General features: G+C 38.4%; 1 protein-coding gene across 1 annotated transcript in view; it reads left to right on the forward strand.

The window, feature by feature from the left end:
* Window positions 1–21,845, forward strand: part of DNAJC3 (DnaJ heat shock protein family (Hsp40) member C3) — a 97,437-nt gene that overhangs the window by 24,559 nt on the left and 51,033 nt on the right. The window contains exons 3-4 of the mRNA XM_060079704.1: window positions 5,548–5,672; window positions 7,838–7,912. Of these exons, the coding sequence (XP_059935687.1) occupies window positions 5,548–5,672; window positions 7,838–7,912 (200 nt within the window). The remainder of the gene's footprint in view (window positions 1–5,547; window positions 5,673–7,837; window positions 7,913–21,845) is intronic.

The following is a 21,845-nucleotide window of genomic DNA, read 5'->3' on the forward strand; positions in this document are numbered from 1 at the left end:
TTTCTCATATTCAAATTTTGAATAAACTAGTATAACAATTTGACTGACATGTTTTCAAATGAAGTCTAGTGTTTGCAGATGTAGGCTTGCATATAATTTAAATAATGAACTGTATCATATTTGGATGGATAATAGGAAAGGTGATTATTTTCAAGGTTATCAAATCTTGTATGGTGAGAAACTAAGCATGAGTTTCTTAAACCAATTCTTGTTCAGTTGCTACTTCCTGCATAATGATATAGGAATGGACACTAGTTCTGGGAACTGATGGTATTTTAAGATGAAGAGCCAGGGAAGGCTATTTTGATATTTGCCCTTCAAGTGACCTTATACCACTAAGCACATTGATTCTTGATTCATAGGTTGAACTGTTAACATCTGATTCCTTATTTTTATAGGTTCAGTGTTATAAATTGGGGTTCCAATCCCATTTCATATCTTAAAAATACCTAAAAACTGAATAGTAAAATAAGTGAAAGTGAGTGCCCCAGAAATACTTTATATAGACATTTTTTATGTATGTATAATCAAATACTTATTAAAAAGCGTTGTCATACTTAATCTTTGGAGGTTTTTCTACATAGGCTGAAATGGTCAGGTTTTTTCCAAATAGAAGTCCATTGCAATTTTTGCTGAAGGTGCCTTCTTGATAAAATGCCCAAAGCCAGCAATAAGCATTCTTCTTTTCTTGAAAGAGGGTCATACTGTATTCAAAATAAGCAACACCTGTTTTTGAAAATGCCATTGCTCATTTCGTGGGGGAGATGATATGAGTGTCCTGGTGAGGCACGTCTCTTTGAGAGCCATGTCTGTGCTGACTTCTCTGGGTCCCTGGCTTATTCCTGACAGGTCTCAGTGTTGAGTGGATGTGGGAGTGTCCCTTGTTGGAGTTATCCGGAATTTGTTTCCATTTCCTTTCATTTGATTACAAGGTGCTATAGAGACACGAAAAATGAATTCACTCAGGGAATGTATTTTTTTCTAGAGTGAGGTAAGCATATAAATAATTGATATCAGGAGGCAGTGATAAGTGTTAGGTGCTGTGGGAGATATATATTATAGAGTGTTATGGAAACCGAAGTAATGGAAGGTTTATTTTCACATGTGTAATCAAATAAGTCATTTGAGCTGTGCCTCAGAGATGGAGTAGGTTTGGGACGTATGAAGATGTGTGGTGTAAACTATAGGCCTTAAATCATGTCGTTTCTAGTATTTCGTATTCTTCGATTAGTGTAAATAAGTCATGGAGAACTTAACTTTTCTTTTTTCTTTTAAAAAATTTTTATTTTATATTGGAGTATAATTGATTAACAATGTTGTGTTAGTTTAAGGTGTACAGCAAGGTGATTCAATTATAAATATACATGTATCTATTCTTTTTCAAATTCTTTTCCCATTTAGGTTATTACAGAATATTGAGCAGAATTCCCTGTGCTATACAGTAGGTCCTTGTTGGTTATCTGCTTTAAATACAGCAGTGTGTACATCTCAATCCCAATCTGTCCCTCCCCCTCCCACCCCACTCCTGCCCCCTGGTAACCATAAGTTTGTTCTCTAAGACTGTGAGTCTCTTTCTGTTTCATAAATAAGTTCATTTGTATTCTTTTTTTTTTTTAGATTCTTCATATAAGCAATATATATTTGTCTTTCTCTCTCTGAGTTAACTCCACTTAGTATGATAATCTCTAGGTCCATCCATGTTGCTGCAAATGGCATTATTTCATCCTTTTTAATGGCTGAGAAATATACCATTGTATATATATGTACCACATCTTCTTTATCCTTTCATCTGTCAGTGGACATTTAGGTTGCTTCCACGTCTTGGCTATTGTAAACAGCGCTGCAATGAACATTGGGGTGCATGTATCCTTTTGAACCATATTTTTCTCCGGATACATGCCTAGGAGTGGGTAACTTTTTAAAAATTAATGAATATAAAAGTAATCCATGTTCATTGTGAAACATTTTGGAATATGTATTTGAACTATATAAAGAAGAAAATCCAGTCTCTGCCCACGTAACTACTGTCGACCTGAAGTGAATTTCCTTCTGCTTTCAGACGCAGTCACTGTACGTTTCATTAATTCTTAGATTTCAGATCATTCTTATGGCCAGTTATGCTGACCAAGTGCCATATATTTTACATTTATTGCACATTCTAAATCAAATATGAACTGAACCAAAAATATTATATATCTGGCTGGTATGTTCTAAATATAGTTCCTCTGTTTCTTACTCTTTCTTCAAGCTAATTACAATTTTTGTGGGAAATAACCTGTATTTCTGACACAGTCAGTAGCAAAGGCTACTGACTTTGCTCTTTTTTCCTTACCTTCCAAGGGAAATTGATCAGGGAAGAAAGTTCAGTGATGCTTAGCTGGGAACATGTATGGATTTTTTGTTTTTGTTTTAGATTTAAGGAAAAGAAGTCTTATATTGATAAAATGCCCAATTCTCTTATTTTTTCAAAAATAGTCCTTTTTATCCCCTGACTGCCTCATTCTTTTACTTTTTTATTGTAGTAAAATATACATAACAAAATTTACCATTTTAACCATTTTTAAGCACGTAGTTCAGTGGCATTAAGTGCATTCACATTGTTGTGCAACCATTACCACCATCCATCTCCAGAACTTTTTCATCATCTCAGACTGAAGCTCTGTACCCACTAAACAATTGTTCTCCATTTCTGATCCCCGTCTCTTCTCAGTACTTCCTTGGCAACCACCATTCTAATTTCTGTCTCTATAAATTTGACTACTCTAGGTATCTCATAGAAGTAGAATTGTACAATATTTGTCTTTTTGTGTCTGGCTTATTTCACTTAGGATGATGTCTTCAGGGTTCATCTGTAATGTAGCATTTATCAGAATTCCATCCCTTTTTTTTTTTAAAAGATGTTGGGGGTAGGAGTTTATTAATTAATTCATTTATTTTTGCTGTGTTGGGTCTTCCTTTCTGTGCGAGGGTTATCTCTAGTTGTGGCAAGCGGGGGCCACTCTTCATCGTGGTGTGCGGGCCTCTCACTATTGCGGCCTCTCTTGTTGTGGAGCACAGGCTCCAGATGTGCAGGCTCAGTAGTTGTGGCTCACGGGTCTAGTTGCTCCGCAGCATGTGGGATCCTCCCAGACCAGGGCTCAAACCCGTGTCCCCTGCATTAGCAGGCAGATTCTCAACCACTGCGCCACCAGGGAAGCCCTCCATCCCTTTTTTAAGGCTGAATAATATTCCATTGTATGTGTATACCACATTTTATTTATCCACTCATCCACCCGTAGACATTTAGGTTGTTTCCACCTTTGGGCTGTTGTGAATAATGTCACTGTGGATATGGGTGTACAAATACCAGCTTTCAATTTTTTTTTTTTTAAAGGTTATACTTCATTTATAGTTATAAAATATTGGCTATATTCCTCATACTGTACAATATATCCTTGTAACTTATACCTAATATTTTGTGCCTCTTAATCCCCTACCCCATATTGCCCCTCCCCTTTTCCCTCCCCCCACTGGTAACCGCTAGCTTGTTCTCTATATCTGTGAGTCTGCTTCTTTTTTTTGTTATATTCACTAGTTTGTTGTATTTTTTTTTTTTTTTTTGCCGTACGCGGGCCTCTCACTGCTGTGGCCTCTCCCGTTGCGGAGCACAGGCTCTGGACGCGCAGGCTCAGTGGCCATGGCTCACGGGCCCAGCCGCTCCGTGGCATGTGGGATCTTCCCAGACCGGGGCTCTAACCCACGTCCCCTGCATCGGCAGGCGGACTCTCAACCACTGCGCCACCAGGGAAGCCCAGTTTGTTGTATTTTTTAGATCCCACATATAAGTGATATCATACAGTATTTGTCGTTTTCCGTCTGACTTATTTCATTTAGCATAATGCCCTCCAAGTCCACCCATGTTGCTATAAATGGCAAAATTTCATTCATTTTTATGGCTAATATTCCATTGTATATATGTACACGACATCTTCTTTATCCATTCATCTGCTGATGGACATTTAGGTTGCTTCCATGTGTTGGCAGTCAGCTTTCATTTCTTTTGGATATGTGTACTCAGAAGTAGAATTGGTGGTTCATAGGGTGATTCTGTGTTCAGTGTGTAAGGAGCCTCCATATCGTGTTTCACAGCAGCCACACCAGTTTACATTCCCTCCAGCAGTGCACACGGGCTCCAAGTTCTCCACGCACTTACTAATCCTCCCTCCCTCCCTCCCTTCCTTCCTTCCTTCCTTCCTTCTTTCTTTTCTTTCTTTCTCCCATTCTTCTTCTTTCCTTTCTTTTTCTCTTTCTTTCTTTCCTTTCCGTCTCCCTTTCTGTCTTCTTTTTCTCCCCTTTCTTTCTTATCTTAATGGGTGTGAAGTGGTATCTCAATGTGGTTTTGATTTGCATTTTCCTAATGATTAGTGATGTTGAGCATCTTTTCATGTGCTTATTGGCCATTTGTGTATCTTCTTTCATATATGGTTTTATAGCCTATTTTCTCTTCCTGCCTTATCTCCCCCCAGCAGTACTTCAGGTAGTTTTCAATGATGTTAACAACTCCTTAAAATCATAATTTTGAATGATTATATACTATCCTGCCATATAGGTTCCCATATTGTAATGTTTTGCAAATGATAAGACCTTCAGGGATAGAACTTTTAGGGAATTTTAGTTGTAAATCTTGTGGTAATGAATATCTGTGTGCATAAACATTTATTTTTTTTAAGGTGCATGACTGGATTTGGTCAAGATAATTTTTAAGAAAAAAAAAAAATATATATATATTGATTTTTAGAAGGATTGTTTGGCAGCCTGAGGTTTACTTCTGATTGACTTGACTCCTTCCCCCATTTTGTAGGTGCTGAGCAGAGTAGAGTTAGTTCAAGCACTTAACTCATCTGTCTGCTTTCCTTCTTTCAGATATTGTTAGTGACTCTCGCCTTACTCTCTGGTCTCACTCTCTTTTCCATTCTCCTTTGTCCCATGGTCTGTACCTTTATTTCTTCAGTGCCATTTTAGTTGGCATTTGGGAGAGAGCACAGTTGCACATTCAGTATATCAGTTTAAGTGGAAGTCTAATTTCCTAAAATCCTGTGAGTAAGTGCAAAGTCCATATTCTCAATCAGAATTTCACGTAAGAAAATTTCAACAAAGACAAACAATTGAAAACAGAATTGGATACTTATAAAAGTTAAGAGTTGAATATAGTTAATATTCTAGACCAAAGGTAGGCAAACTTTTTCCCTAAGGGACCAGATAATAAATGTTTTAGGCTTTGCAGCCATGTAGTGTCTGTTGCATATTTTTCTATTTTTTTTGACAACTCTTTAAAAATATTCTTAACTTGAAGTCTGTGGGTTGTTTTTGGCTCAGAGGCTACAGTTTGCTGAGCCCCTGTTCTGGATTTATTTGCAGTGATCTTGCTAGGCAAAATGACCCAGTATTGATGAAGAAATTCTTTTCTTAATGCCTTTCCTAGTAGAATTGCAAACTCTAATACTGTTCAGATGACTTGGTTTTTTGAATAAAGTACTGAGAGTTAATATTTGTTATTTTAATTTTCAGATGGTGACCCTGATAACTATATTGCTTATTATCGGAGAGCTACTGTCTTCTTAGCTATGGGCAAATCAAAAGCAGCACTTCCTGATTTAACTAAAGTGATTGAATTGAAGATGGATTTCACTGCAGTAAGTTCATCTAAATTTTCTTTAAAGGAAAATTTAAGGAAACTCGGAAGAGGTGATTTGTTTCTTAAGGTGAAGACTGGCATGCTAGGCATAGCTGGAGGATGTAGAAAGCCACTCTGATGTAGTGGACCCGGCAACAAGAGAAACTCAGTCCCTGGAATCAAAGGCCTGTGTGAAGGAGGCACAGTGGAGTGGGTACATTAGTGATTTTTAGAAGGTTGGTAGTGATGTTAGCTTTGTGGTTTAGAAAGATATCTATGTGGAGGATGGAGTGTAGGGCAAGATGTGAGGCTGAGAAATGAGCTGATTAAGAGACTGTTGAACTAAGAGGCTGTCAGGTGACTGATGACAGTTTCAATTAAGGCTGTAGTGGGAAGAATAAAGAAGAGGGGGTAGCTTAATTAAGCAGTGGTTTGTGATGAGAATACAGTGCTGAATTAGACAAGAGTCCTGCCCTGAACCAACACCCAAGCTTCAGAAGTGGAGGAATTTACGGTCTAATAGGATATCTTGACAATTGGCAGGTCACTGTAATAGCTTAAAATAATAGGACCCAATTATATTGTTTCAAAATTAATTTGGTAATTAACTTATTGTTTATGTCCTGCCATAATCCAGAAAGTATTCGAGATGATTGATTAGATATGGGTGAATATTTGGTTTGAAATATTACTATTATTTTAAGATGGAATTCACAAGTGTCAAATTTTTCTTTATTACTTTACCCAGCTAAGCATAACCTTCCACAGAGGTTAAGTAGCTCATTTTCCTAGTATTATAGTACTTATTAGCTAGTTGAAGTGGCTTTAATCTTGCTTTTTATGTTTTTCAGAGGATTAGGGAAATTTTCAAGTACTGTAAAAGTAATATATAAGTTTTAGTAGAATATTGGTGTGGTTTCTGTCTTTTGGTAGAGATTGATCATCAGAGAGTTGGTATTCTTGGAAGAGATGGAATTATGCACATTAGAAGAGGAATATTAGAGATGATGGATATTAAAAGGAAGAGGCATTGTTATTCTGGTTATAGTGAAGTAAATATGTGCATTAAGAGTTAATAAAAAAAAACTATTTACAGAGCTTTGATTGGTAAAGTCCCAAGTTATAACAACTTTTATTATAGTGGTAAAAAGTTATTATGCCTGCTTAAAGTACTTTTTAAGTGAGATATAACTCACATATCATCAAATTCACCCTTTTTTTTAAAAAAAGAATGTGACCATTTAAAAATATTTATTTATTTGGTTGCATCAGGTCTTAGTTGCAGCTCACTGGCTCCTCAGTTGGGGCACGTGGGCTCCTTAGTTGGGGCATGTGGGTTCCGTAGTTGCGGCAGGTGGGCTCCTTGGTTGTGGCAGGCGTGCTCTTTAGTTGCGGCATGTTAACTCTTAGTTGCGGCATGCATATGGGATCTAGTTCCCCGACCAGGGATCGAACCTGGGCCCCCTGCATTGGGAGCACAGAGTCTTGTCCACTGCACCACCAGGGAAGTCCCCTCACCCTTTTTTAAAGTGTGCAATTCAGCAGTTTTTAGTATATTCACAAGGTTCTGCAAGCATCGTCATTTAGTTCCAGAGCATTTTTATCACCCCCCACCCAAAGAAACCCTGTACCCATTAGGAGTCACCTCCCATCTCTGTCCTAGCCCCTGGCACCTTCTGTCTCTATGGATTTGTCTGACTTGGATATTTCATATGAACGAAATCATACAATATGTCGCCTTTTGTGTCTGACTTCTTTCACTTAGCATAATGTTTTCAGGTTTCATCCATATTGTAGTATGTGTCAGTAGTTCATTCCTTTTTATGGCTGAATGATATTCCATTGTATGGACATATCACATTTGCTTATTGATTTATTAGTTGATGGGAGTTTGGTTTGTTTCTACTTTTTGGCTATTGCTATGAACATTCATGTCCAAGATTTTGTGAGGACACATGTTTTCATTTATTTTTTTTTTGATATAGTAAAAAGTATATTTAAAGGAAGCATACTTTAACAAAATTTATACACATTCATTGGTTCCAAGAATTATTCTCAGAGTGTGAAGTCAAATGGGCATAGGAAAAATTAATATTTCATTAGCTTATTTAGTTTTATTCTTTGTGTTTAAAGAAAATTTAGAAATTCATAGTACTCAGTGTACTCTTTTTTTTGTTTTTCTAGGCGAGATTACAGAGAGGTCACTTGTTACTCAAACAAGGAAAACTTGATGAAGCAGAAGATGATTTTAAAAAAGTGGTAAGTTAAGTTCAATTTATATATGGCTCTGTGAAGATACTTTGAGTGAACATACTGAACTTATTTTTTTATATTAAGACATTTAATAATCATTTTATACCTGAAAGGGAAAATCATTTTATTTATGTGTGTAAGATCCATAGTTCCTGAATTAATATTTAGTGGCTGGCATCAAAGAATCATTTTAACAGATGGAAGGTAAGGTGTATGGAATAGATAAGTAATCCTAACTCAGTTTAAATAGCTCATGTTCTGCTTTGTCCTCCATGAGAATCTAAAGCTGTCAGCTGAGCTATTCTAAAAGTTGCCTGAGTGACTTGGGAAACCCTTTATTTGATTTGAAAGGAATAACGAAACAGATCTTAAAAGGAAATTTTGCAATCACCCACATGGCTACTTTACAAAGTATAAAGTGTTTTGGGTTTGTTGGGGGAAGTGTTACAGATTACATGTAATTGAAGGGGTTATATCCTGAAAAAGGATTTGAAGAGAGACAGCTAGCTAATGTCTTCATGCCCTCATGGGACTTGTTTTAAGACCTGCTTTTTTGTTCCACATGGATTTGATTCTGGAGTGGTCTAGAAAGGGTGTGTCTGTGTGTATATACATATATATATATATATATATATATATATATATGTATGTATCTCCCATTGTTCATTATTTGCATTTTTGTAGTTTATCAAAATGCTTAGTTACCGTGATGATAACCACTATGAAAATAAAACTAAAATTTTTAATGTTTTCATAACCTTTGTCACAATATGCAGACATGTGCAGACAAATCCAGAATACATTAGAAGTTAGTTGTATTGAATCAGAACCTATCTCATGGTCTTAATAAAATTTGATGTCATTTTCTGTTTGTCTAATCTACCCTGCTACGTGGGATCGTGTTAGAGAGGATGCTGAAGGACAGGTGATGGGGAGGTAAAGTGCTGGAGTGACCTTTCCCTAGCCCCGGTCCTTTGTACACAGCAAGGGTTGTGTAAAAATTTGATAAATGGATGAGTGATAAAACATAAGAATGTATTTCCTTCTTTTAAACAAATGCTTAAATCTATTACTTAGAATTCTTTTCCAGTTACAAAGGCTAGAGTAGCCTTTTAGAAATGCCACAATTTAGAATAAAGCTTTATCACAAATTAGTCCTTACTGGGTATTGGATATATCCTTTTGGAAAAGTGTGGATATGTCTTGAGTTAATGTCTTTTCTGTCATCAATATTAAAACCTCTCAGAAATAAGAAGGGGACTTTCATGAAACTTTACACTTTTGATTGTCCTCTGAGAGTCGTGCTTCTGCTAGTGTGTTCTTAAAACCACCCTTGCTATTATTGTTATAGGATTCTTCCATGAGAATGCGCATCTGTATTGAATGATATTTTCCTTTTAATTGAAATCTTTATTGAGATAATTGTAGATGCCCATGTAATTGTAATTAATAATACATAGAGGTTCTGTGTACCCTTTACTCAATACCCAGTTTCTCCCAATGATAACATCTTTTAAAACTATAGTATGACATTACAGCCAGGATATTGACATTGATATAATCTACCAGTCTATTCAGATTCCTTAGTCTTACTAATATTCATTTCTCTATGTGTATTTAATTCTATACACTTTTTCCTGTATCCATCACCACAGTCAAGATACTGAACAGTCCTCTTGCCACAAGGATCCCTTCTGTTGCCCTTTTATAACCACACCCACTTCCCTCCCATACTGCTTCAGCTCCTCATTCATAACTCCTGGCAACCACTAATTTGTTACTTGTTTCTTAACTTTTGACATTTGAAAAATGTTACATACGTGGTCTCAAATTTTATGTAACCTTTTGGAATTTTCTCATTCAGCATAATTTCCTGGAGATTCATGCAGACTATTGCATTATATATCACTTAGCGATTTCTTTTAATTGCTGAGTATTGCATGGTATGTGTGTGATACATTTTATTCATCTATTCATCAGTTGATAGACATTTGGGTTATTTTCTCTTCTTTCCTGGCAAGGACTCAGTGAATGAAAGCCATGGATTCTGTTTACTACAGCCCTCCCAACTTTCTTTTCCCCTCTATAAAAGTGCTTTCCTTCCCTTGCTGTCTGGGGACTTGCACATAGCTTGCCATGGTCGCAGACCCCAAACTGCAGTTCTTTGCTGATCCCGAATAAATACAACTTTGCTGGAGAAATATTTGGCAATCTGTTTGTTTTAGGTCAACATTTTGGTATCAGAGAAGACTCCCAGTGGCTCCAGAGCTGGCAAGCAAACAGGTGCATTATCCATAAATGAGCCCATTGTTGCTCACTGCTTTTCTCACTGACCCTGGAATTTGAAGGTACATCTTTCTCATGGATCCCAGCTCATGCCCTCTTTGCATTTGAAGCTCTCCAGGCTTTATTTGGGATCTGTTTTAAGGTTTCGTCTTACTGGTTAAGGCCTTGTTCTGTATGAGAGTACTCATTTGGCATTTTGGTCTGATTTTCAGATCAGACTGTTTTATTGAAGCTGGCTAGCCTTCCGCGCATTCCTTCGGAGAGAGGGGCTGTTTCTCCTGAAATTGTACCAGTTTAGCGATTGGCCCATTGCATTGGAATAGGGGCTGTTCTCTGGAAACTGGATGGAAAAAGCCTTTGGCTTGGCTCTTCCAACACCAAGCTACACCAAGCTGTTTCCTTAGAATTAGCTGGTATTAGCTTGCAAGCTGTCTGAATTGAGCTGTTTGAGCTGTAAACTGTTTAAGCTGTTTGAAAATTGTTCCTTTACTCTAGGGAAAAAAATCTCTGAGAAATGGGATCCCAATACACAAATATTTTGAGGGCCCCCCCCATGTTTAAAAACTATGGTCCTTCCTCATGTGCATTTCTAACTAAATGGACCAACCTGACCAAAGACCGTTTAGAATACCAGTGGCCATTATGGAGAACTTTTGAAACCAGAAATGAAAGGAATGCCTATTTCAGTTGGTATTTTGAGGCTTCCTAATGTTATCAGAAGCCTAAAATTGTTTCTCTGCAAAATAAGATTTTAAGATTAACTGAGGCAGACAAATGATTAAAGAAAAATAAAATGGCTTCTGAAACCTTAGGCTCTTCTTCCTTGGCTTTGAGGATCTGTTTATTAATTTTTTACAGTATGCATCGTTTGAAGGCTATTCCTATGGAACGTAGACACAGGTCTCAGATGTGTGTATATGTTCTGCATGGTGTAGAACATTTGTTGATATTTGCATTAGAAAGAGTGAGAAAACGTGTATTTGCTTGTATATTGATAAAAGCCTTTGGAAAGATATGCAAGAAACTGATAATATCGGTTACCTCTTGGAGGAGAACTGTAAAGTGACATTGGGAAGTTCTTACCTTCTGAGGACCTCATTTTCCTCATTGTGAAGCATAGAAATTGAAGAGATGACATGGTCCAATCTTTATTGTTTGGTACCATAAAATGGTTTGAAAAGATAAATTTTATATTATGATTATATTTTATCTTTGCCAATTAAAGAATTCTTATATTTTATTTGTTGATGATCTGTGAATATAGATGATATATAATTTGTTTTCTTTCTGTGTTCTTAAGTGAGCTTTTTGTGGTATTTAAGAGAGTTTACCAGTCTATAAAGTCCATAAAGATTTCATCTTACTAATAACAATATACAGTCAGGTAGCTACATTCAGTTACAGATTTTACACCGTGGAACAGAAGTTTGAATATGCTTAATCTCTTTTTGGGCTACAATGAGAATTTCATATTTGTTAAGTGTACAGGTTACTCTGCTGCCAGAGGGTCTCCTGTAAACAGGGTCGCCTCAGGTCCATACTGGTGGTTGTAGTCCTGAAAAGGACCTTAGGTGGTTTAGTTTGTCTTCAAGGTATCAGTGACTCCTGTAACCAGTGCCTACGGTCATTCCTTAGTTCAGTGAGTGTTTTAGTGCATATTTGCAAGTCAGAGTGGTAGGTGTTAGAGGGTTGCTGACAAAGAAAACTAGTCTCTTAGGATAGCATATGATAAGTACTATGATTGAGCCCGTGGGAACATACCAGTAGGGTTACCTAACTGAGCTGGGAGTTGGGGGTCTGGGGTCAAAAAGGGCTTTCCTAGAGGAGGAAGAACATGCATTTATGATCTCACAGTTCTTGGGGTCAGGAATTTGGACAGGGTTAGTTGGGTCCTCTGCTCTAGCACCTCTCACAGGCTACAAAGTGCCAGATAGGGCTGTAGTGTTATCTGAAGGCTTAGTTGGTAAAGGAATTGCTTCCAAACTCACTTGGTTGTTGGCAGGATGATTTTTTTTTTTTTTTTTTTTTTTGAAGAACATCAGCTTTATTGGTCATCTGTGCTTTGGAAATGTGTGTGAGTGGGAGTCCCCTGAGGAGGGGGCTGGGTCTCTGCCTGGTCACTGCTGGTTCCTCTTGAGCTGTTAGACTGACTTTGGTTTCTTCCAAGCTATTGACCAGAGGCTTCCTTCGATTCTTTCTTACCTGGGCCTCTCCATAAAGCATCTCACTGCTTGGCAGGCTTGCATCATCCAAGTGAGCAAGTGAGAAGGCAAGAGATGACCAGCAAGAGACAGAATGCCAGCAAGATGGAAGTCACAGTGTTTTGTACATAATCAGGGAAGTGACATCCTGTCACCTTTGTCGTGTTCTGTTTGTTAAAAGGAGTTACCAGCTCTATCCCATACTCTAGGGGAGGGGATGACACAAAAAGGCATAAATTCCAGGAGTAGGGGGGCATCTCAGGAGTCAAACAACCTGCTGTTTTCACTTGAGGTACCAAAATAAGGGTGTATTTAGATTAGGGTAGGGTAGATTAGAGGGCAACTTACTTCTTTCAAGTCCCCATCCTATAGTTATTACAAGGTTTTTGTTTTTTTTATAACCATTTTTAAAATTGAAGTACAGTTAATTTACAAAATTATGTTAGTTTCAGGTGTACAGCAAAGTGATTCAGTTATACACGTGTATATCTATTCTTTTTCAGATTATTTCCCATTATAAGTTATTACAAGATATTGAATATAGTTCCCTGTGCTATACAGTAGGTCCTTGTTGTTTATCTGTTTTATGTATAGTAGTGTGTATATGTGAATACCAAACTCCTAATTTATCCCCCCCCTACCGCTATCCCCTTTGGTAGCCATAAGTTTGTTTTCTATGTCTATGAGTCTATTTCTGTCTTCTAAATAAGTTCATTTGTATCAGTTTTTTAGATTCCACATGTAAGTGGTATCATATGATATTTGTCTTTCTCTGACTTCACTTGGTATGATAACCTCTAGGTCCATCCATGTGGCTGCCGATGGAATTATTTCACTCTTTTTATCGCTGAGTAATAGTCCATTGTGTGTGTGTGTGTGTGTGTGTGTGTGTGTATGTATGTGTATGTATGTATATATATCTCCACACCACATTTTGTTTTTTTGTTTTTTTAAAATTTTTATTGCAGTATAGTTGCTTAACAATGTTGTGTTTATACTGTACAGCAAAATGAATCAGCTATACATATACAGATATCCCCTCTTTTTTGGATTTCCATCCCATTTAGGTCACCACAGAGCACTTAGTACAGTTCCCTGTGCTATACAGTAGGTTCTCATTAGTTATCTATTTTATTTTATTTATTTATTTTTAACTTCTTTATTGAAGTATAATTGCTTTACAATGGTTTGTTAGTTTCTGCTGGATAACAGAGTGAATCAGCTATACACATACATACATCCCCGTATCTCCTCCCTCTTGAATCTCCCTCCCACCCTCCCTATCCCACCCCTCTAGGTGGACACAGAGCACCGAGCTATGTGGCTGCTTCCCATTAGCTATCTATTTTACATTTGGTAGTGTATATATGTCCATGCCACTCTCTCTCTTCATCCCAGCTTACGCTTCCCCCTCCCCGTGTACTCAAGTCCATTCTCTATGTTCTGTGTCTTTATTCCTGTCCTGCCCCTAGGTTCTTCAGAATCATTTTTTTTTAAGATTCCATATATATGTGTTAGCGTATGGTATTTGTTTTTTCTCTTTCTGACTTACTTCACTCTGAACGACAGTCTCTAGATCCATCCACCTCACTACAAATAACTCAATTTTGGTTTTTTTATGGCTGAGTAATATTCCATTGTATATATGTGCCACATCTTTATCCATTCATCTGCCGATGTACACTTAGGTTGCTTTCATGTCCTGGCTATTGTAAATGCGATGAACATTGTGGTACATGATTCTTTTTGAATTATAGTTTTCTCAGGGTACATGCCCAGTAGTGGGATTGCTGGGTTGTATGGTAGGTAGTTCTATTTTTAGTTCTTTTATTTTTAATACATTTATTTATTTTTATTATTTTTAACATCTTTTTTTGAGTATAATTGCTTTACAATGGTGTGTTAGTTTCTGCTTTATAACAAAATGGATCAGTTATACATATACATATATCCCCATATCTCTTCCCTCTTGTATCTCCCTCCTTCCCACCGTCCCTATCCCACCCTGTAGGTGGTCACAAAGCACCGAGCTGATCTCGGTGCTATGTGGTGCTATGTGCTATGTGGCTGCTTCCTATTAGCTATCTATTTTACATATGGTAGTGTATATGTGTCCATGCCACTCTCTCACTTTGTCCTAGCTTACCCTTCTGCCTCCCCATATCCTGAAGTCCATTCTCTAGTAGGTCTGCATCTTTATTCCCGTCTTGCCCCTAGGTTCTTCATGACCTTTTTTTTTTTTCTTAGATTCCATATATATGTGTTAGCATACGGTATTTGTTTTTCTCTTTCTGACTTACTTCACTCTGTATGACAGACTCTAGGTCCATCCGCCTCACTCACTACAAATAACTAAATTTCCTTTCTTTTTATGGCTGAGTAATATTCCATTGTGTATATGTGCCACATCTTCTTTATCCATTCATCTGTTGATGGACACTTAGGTTGCTTCCATGACCTGGCTGTTGTAAATAGAGCTGCAGTGAATATTGTGGTACATGACTCTTTTTCAATTATGGTTTTCTTAGGGTATATGCCCAATAGTGGGATTGCTGGGTCGTATGGTGGTTCTATTTTAGTTTTTTAAGGAACCTCCAAACAGTTCTCCATAGTGGCTGTATCCATTTACATTCCCACCAACAGTGTAAGAGGATTCCCTTTTCTCCACACCCTCTCCAGCATTTATTGTTTGAAGATTTTTTGATGATGGCCATTCTGACCACTGTGAGATGATCTCTCATTGTAGTTTTGATTTGCATTTCTCTGATGATTAATGATGCTGAGCATCCTTTCATGTGTTTGTTGGCAATATGTATATGTTCTTTGGAGAAATGTCTATTTAGGTCTTCTGCCCATTTTTGGATTGGGTTGTTTGTTTTTTTGATATTGAGCTGCATGAGCTGCTTATAAATTTTGGAGATTAATCTTTTGTCAGTTGCCTCATTTGCAAATATTTTCTCCCATTCTGAGGGTTGTCTTCTTGTCTTGTTTATGGTTTCCTTTGCTGTGTAAAAGCTTTGAAGTTTCATTAGGTCCCATTTATTTATTTTTGTCTTTATTTCCATTTCTCTAGGAGGTGGGTCAAAAAGGATCTTGCTGCGATTTATGTCATAGAGTTTTCTGCCTATGTTTTCCTCTAAGAGTTTGATAGTTTCTGGCCTTACATTTAGGTTTTTAATCCATTTTGAGTTTATTTCTGTGTATGGTGTGAGGGAGTGTTCTAATTTCATACTTTTACATGTAGCTGTCCAGTTTTCCCAGCACCACTTATTGAAGAGGCTGTCTTTTCTCCACTGTATATTCTTGCCTCCTTTATCAAAGATAAGGTGACCATAGGTCCATGGGTTTATGTCTGGGCTTTCTATCCTGTTCCATTGATCCATATTTCTGTTTTTGTGCCAGTACCATACTGTCTTGATTACTGTAGCTTTGTAGTATAGTCTGCAGTCTGGGAGCCTGATTCCTCCAGCTCCGTTTTTCTTTCTCAAGATTTCTTTGGCTATTCGTGGTCTTTTGTGTTTCCGTACAAATTGTGAGATTTTCTATTCTAGTTCTGTGAAAAATGCCATTGGTAGTTTGATAGGGATTGCATTTAGTCTGTAGATTACTTTGGGTAGTATATTCATTTTCAGAATGTTGATTCTTCCAATCCAAGAACATGGTATATCTCTCCATCTGTTTGTATCCTCTTTAATTTCTTTCATTAGTGTCTTATAATTTTCTGCATACAGGTCTTTTGTCTCCTTAGGTAGCTTTATTCCTAGATATTTTATTTTTGTTGTTGCAATGGTAAATGAGAGTGTTTTCTTAATTTCACTTTCAGATTTTTCATCATTAGTGTATAGGAATGCAAGAGATTTCTGAGCATTAATTTTATATCCTGCTATTTTACCAAATTCATTGATTAGCTCCAGTAGTTTTCTGGTAGCATCTTTAGGATTCTCTATGTATAGTATCATGTCATCTGCACACAGTGAAAGCTTTACATCTTCTTTTCCGATTTGGATTCCTTTTATTTCTTTTTCTTCTCTGATTGCTGTGGCTAAAACTTCCAAAACTATGTTGAATAATAGTGGTGAGAGTGGGCAACCTTGTCTTGTTCCTGATCTTAGTGGAAATGGTTTCAGTTTTTCACCATTGAGGACGATGTTGGCTGTGGGTTTGTCATATATGGCCTTTATTATGTTGAGGTAAGTTCCCTCTATGCCTACTTTCTGGAAGGTTTTTATCATAAATGGATGTTGAATTTTGCCAAAAGCTTTTTCTGCATCTATTGAGATGATCATATGGTTTTTCTCCTTCAGTTTGTTAATGTGGTGTATCACATTGATTGATTTGCATACATTGAAGAATCCTTGCATTCATGGGATAAACCCCATTTGATGATGGTGTATGATCCTTTTAATGTGCTGTTGGATTCTGTTTGCCAGTAGTTTGTTGAGGATTTCTGCATCTATGTTCATCAGTGATATTGGCCTGTAGTTTCCTTTCTTTGTGAGATCTTTGTCTGGTTTGGGTATCAGGGTGATGGTGGCCTCGTAGAATGAGTTTGGGAGTGTTCCTCCCTCTGCTGTATTTTGGAAGAGTTTGAGAAGGATGGGTGTTAGCTCTTCTCTAAATGTTTGATAGAATTCACCTATGAAGCCATCTGGTCTTGGGCTTTTGTTTGTTGGAAGATTTTTAATCACAGTTTCAATTTCAGTGCTTGTGATTGGTCTGTTCATATTTTCTATTTCTTCCTGGTTCAGTCTCGGAAGGTTGTGCATTTCTAAGAATTTGTCCATTCCTTCCAGGTTGTCCATTTTATTGGCATATGGTTGCTTGTAATCTCTCATGATCCTTTGTATTTCTATAGTGTCAGTTGTTACTTCTTTTTCATTTCTAATTCTATTGATTTGAGTCTTTTCCCTTTTTTTCTTGATGAGTCTGGCTAATGGTTTATCAATTTTGTTTATCTTCTCAAAGAACCAGCTTTTTGTAGTATTAATCTTTGCTATCGTTTCCTTCGTTTCTTTTTCACTTATTTCTGACCTGAAGTTTATGATTTCTTTCCTTCTGCTAACTTTGGGGGCTTTCTGTTCTTTCTCTAACTACTTTAGGTGTAAGGTTAGGTTTTTTTATTTAAGATGTTTCTTGTTTTTTGAGATAGGATTGTATTGCTATAAACTTCCCTCTTAGAACTGCTTCTGCTGCATCTCGTAGGTTTTGGGTTGTGTTTTCATTGTCATTTGTTTGTAGGTATTTTTTGATTTCCTCTCTGATTTCTTCAGTGATCTCTTGGTTATTTAGTAGTGTATTGTTTAGCCTCCATGTGTTTGTATTTTTTACCGTTTTTTTCCTGTAATTGATATCTATTCTCATAGCGTTGCAGTCGGAAAAGATACTTGATATGATTCAATTTTCTTAAATTTACCAAGGCTTGATTTGTGACCCAAGATATGATCTATCCTGGAGAATAATCCATGAGCACTTGAGAAGAAAGTGTAATCTGCAGTTTGGGGATGGAATGTCCTATAAATATCAATTAAGTCCATCTTGTTTAATTTATCATTTAAGGCTTGTATGTCCTTACATATTTTCATTTTGGATGAACTGTCCATTGATGAAAGTGGGGTGTTAAAGTTCCCTACTATGATTGTGTTACTGTTGATTTCCCCTTTTATGGCTGTTAGCACCTGCTTTAATGTATTGAGGTACTCCTATGTTGGGCGCATAAATATTTACAGTTGTTATATCTTCTTCTTGAATTGATCCCTTGATCATTATGTAGTGTCCTTCTTTGTCTCTTGTAATAGTCTTTATTTTAAAATCTATTTTGTCTGATATGAGAATTGCTACTCCAGCTTTCTTTTGATTTCCATTTGCATGGAGTATCATTTTCCATCCCCTCACTTTCAGTCTGTATGTGTCCTTAGGTCTGAAATGGGTCTCTTGTAGACAGCGTATGTATGGGTCTTATTTTTGTATCCATTCAGCCAGTCTGTGTCTTTTGGTTTGAGCATTTAATCCATTTACATTTAAGGTGCTTATCGATATGTATGTTCCTTGTACCATTTTTTTTTTTTTTTTTTTTTTTTGCCGTACGCGGGCCTCTCACTGATGTGGCCTCTCCTGCTGCGGAGCGCAGGCTCTGGACGTGCAGGCCCTGCGGCCATGGCTCACAGGCCCAGCTGCTCCACAGCATGTGGGATCTTCCCGGACCGGGGCACGAACCCGTGTCCCCTGCATCGGCAGGCGGACTGTCAACCACTGCGCCACCAGGGAAGCCCATAACATTTTCTTAATTGTTTTGGGTTTGTTATTGTAAGTCTTTTCCTTTTCTTGTGTTTCCTGCTTAGAGGAGTTCCTTTAGCACTTACTGTAGAGTTGGTTTGGTGGTGCTGAATTCTCTTAGCTTTTGCTTGTCTGTAAATGTTTTAATTTCTCCATCGAATCTGAATGTGATCCTTGCTGGGTAGAGTAATCTTGGTTGTAGGTTTTCCCCTTTCATCACTTTAAATATGCCTTGCCAGTCCCTTCTGGCTTGCAGAGTTTCTGCTGAAAGATCAGCTGTTGACCTTATGGGGATTCCCGTGTATGTTAATTGTTGCTTTTCCATTGCTGCTTTTAATATGTTTTTGTGTGTTTAATTTTTGATAGTTTGTTTAATATGTGTCTTGGCATGTTTCTCCTTGGATTTATCCTGTATGGGACTCTCTGTGCTTCCTGGACTTGATTACCTATTTCCTTTCCCATATTAGGGAAGTTTTCAACTATAATCTCTTCAAATATTTTCTGAGTCCCTTTTTTTTCCCCTTCTTCTTCTGGGACCCCTATAATTCGAATATTGGTGTGTTTCATGTTGTCCCAGAGGTCTCTGATACTGTCCTCAATTCTTTTCATTCCACTGTTTTATCTTACAGGTCACTCATCCATTCTTCAGCATCAGTTATTCTGCTATTGATTCCTTCTAGAGAATTTTTAGTTTCATTTATTGTGTTGTTCATCATTGTTTGTTTGCTCTTTAGTTCTTCTAGGTCCTTGTTAAACATTTCTTGTATTTTCTCCTTTCTATTTCGAAGATTTTGAATTATCTTTACTGTCATTACTCTGAATTCTTTTTCAGGTAGATTGCCTGTTTCCTTTTCATTTGTTTGGTCTGGTGGGTTTTTACCTTGCTCCTTCACCTGCTGTGTATTTCTCTGTCTTCTCATTTTGTTTATCTTAATGTGTTTGGGGTTTCCTTTTCAGAGGCTGCAGTTTGTAGTTCCTGTTGTTTTTGGTGTCTGCTCCCAGTGGGTAAGTTTGGTTCAGTTGGTTGTGTAGGCTTTCTGGTGGAGGAAACTGGTGCCTGTGTTCTGGTGGGTGAGGCTGGATCTTGTCTTTCTGGTGGGCAGGACCACGTCCAGTGGTGTGTTTTGGGGTGTCTGTGAACTTATGATTTTAGGCAGCCTCTCTGTTAATGGTTGGCTGTGTTCCTGTCTTGCTAGTTGTTCGGCATAGGGTTTCCAGCTCTGGAGCTTGCTGGTCGTTGAGTGGAGCTGGGTCTTAGCGTTGAGATGTAGATGTCTGGGAGAGCTTTCACCATTTGGTGTTACATGGGGTTGGGAGGTTTCTGGTGGACTAGTGTCCTGAACTTGGCTCTCCCACCTCAGAGGCTCAGGCCTGACACCTGACCAGAGCACCAAGACCCTGTCAGCCACACGGCTCAGAAGAAAAGGGAGAAAAAAGAAGAAAGGAAGAAAGAAAAAATAAATAAAGATATTAAAATAGAGAAAAATTAATAAAAATAAAAACATAGAAAGGTAATAAAAAAAAGAAAAGAAAGAAGTGACCAACAAAACCAAAAAACAAATCCACCAAAGATAACAAGTGCTAAAAACTATACTAAAAAAACCCATGCAACAGCAACAAAAAACAAACAGTCAGAACCCTAGGACAAATGGCAAAAGCAAAGCTGTACAGACAAAAATCACACAAAGAAGCATACCCATATAGTCTCACAAAAAGAGAAAAAGGAAAAAAAAATATATATATATAAAAAAAGGAAGAGAGCAACCAAATCAATAAACATATCTACCAATGATAATAAGCTCTAAATACTAAATAAGATAAACATAAAACCAGAAACAAATTTGATGCAGAAAGCAAACCCCAAGTCTACAGTTGCTCCCAAAGTCCACTGCCTCAATTTTGGGATGAGTTGTTGTTTATTCAGGTATTCCACAGGTGCAGGGTACGTTAAGTTGATTGTGGAGATTTAATCCGCTGCTCCTGAGGCTCCATGGGGAAATTTCCTTTTCTTTGTTGACACAGCTCCTGGGGTTCAGCTTTGGATTTGGCCCTGCCTCTGCCTGTAGGTCGCCTCAGGGTGTTTGTTCCCCACCCAGACAGGATGGGGTTAAAGCAGCGGTTGATTAGGGGGCTCTGGCTCACTCAGGCTGAGGGGCGGGGAGGGGTATGGAATGCAGGGTGAGCCTGCGGCAACAGAAGCCAGACTGACGTTGCAACAGCCTGAGGTGCACCATGTGTTCTCCCGGGGAAGTTGTCCCTGGATCACGGGACCCTGGCAGTGGCGGGCCGCATAGGCTACTGAGACGGGAGGTGTGGATAGCGACCTGTGCTTCCCACAGGCTTCTTGGTGGCTGCAGCAGCAGCCTTAGCATTTCATGCCTGTCTCTGGGGTCCGCGCTGATAGCTGTGGCTCACGCCCATCTCTGGAGCTCGTTTAGGTGGTGCTCTGAATCCCCTCTCCTCGTGTACCCTGAAACAATGGTCTCTTGCCTCTTAGACATTTCCAGACTTTTTCCCGGACTCCCTCCCGGCTAGCTGTGGCACACTAGCCCCCTTCAGGCTGTGTTCACGCTGCCAACCCCAGTCCTCTCCCTGCGATCCGACTGAAGCCTGAGCCTCAGCTCCCAGCCCTGCCCACCCCGGCGGGTGAGCAGACAAGCCTCTCAGGCTGGTGAGTGCTGGTCAGCACTGATCCTCTGTGCGGGAATCTCTCCACTTTGCCCTCTGCACCCCTGTTGCTGCACTCTCCTCCGTGGCTCCGAAGCTTCCCCCTGCCCTCCCCCCCTACCCCACCCACCGTCTCTGCCAGTGAAGAGGCTTCCTAGTGTGTGGAAACCTTTCCTCCTAAACAGCTCCCTCCCACTGGTGCAGGTACCGTTCCTATTCTTTTGTCTCTGTTTATTCTGTTTTCTTTTGCCCTACCCAGGTACGTGGGGAGTTTCTTGCCTTTTGGGAAGTCTGAGGTCTTCTGCCAGCATTCAGTAGGTGTTCTGTACGAGTTGTTCCACATGTAGGTGTAGTTTTGATGTACTTGTGGGGAGGAAGGTGATCTCCACGTCTTACTCCTCCGCCATATTGAAGGTGCCCCCTAGTTATCTGTTTTATACACAGTATCAGTAGTGTATATATGTCAATCCCAATTTGCCAATTCACCCCGCCCCCTTCCCCCTTGGTATCCA

This window comes from Mesoplodon densirostris, chromosome 17 (assembly GCF_025265405.1).
Source record: "Mesoplodon densirostris isolate mMesDen1 chromosome 17, mMesDen1 primary haplotype, whole genome shotgun sequence".
Taxonomy (NCBI): Eukaryota; Metazoa; Chordata; class Mammalia; order Artiodactyla; family Ziphiidae; genus Mesoplodon; species Mesoplodon densirostris.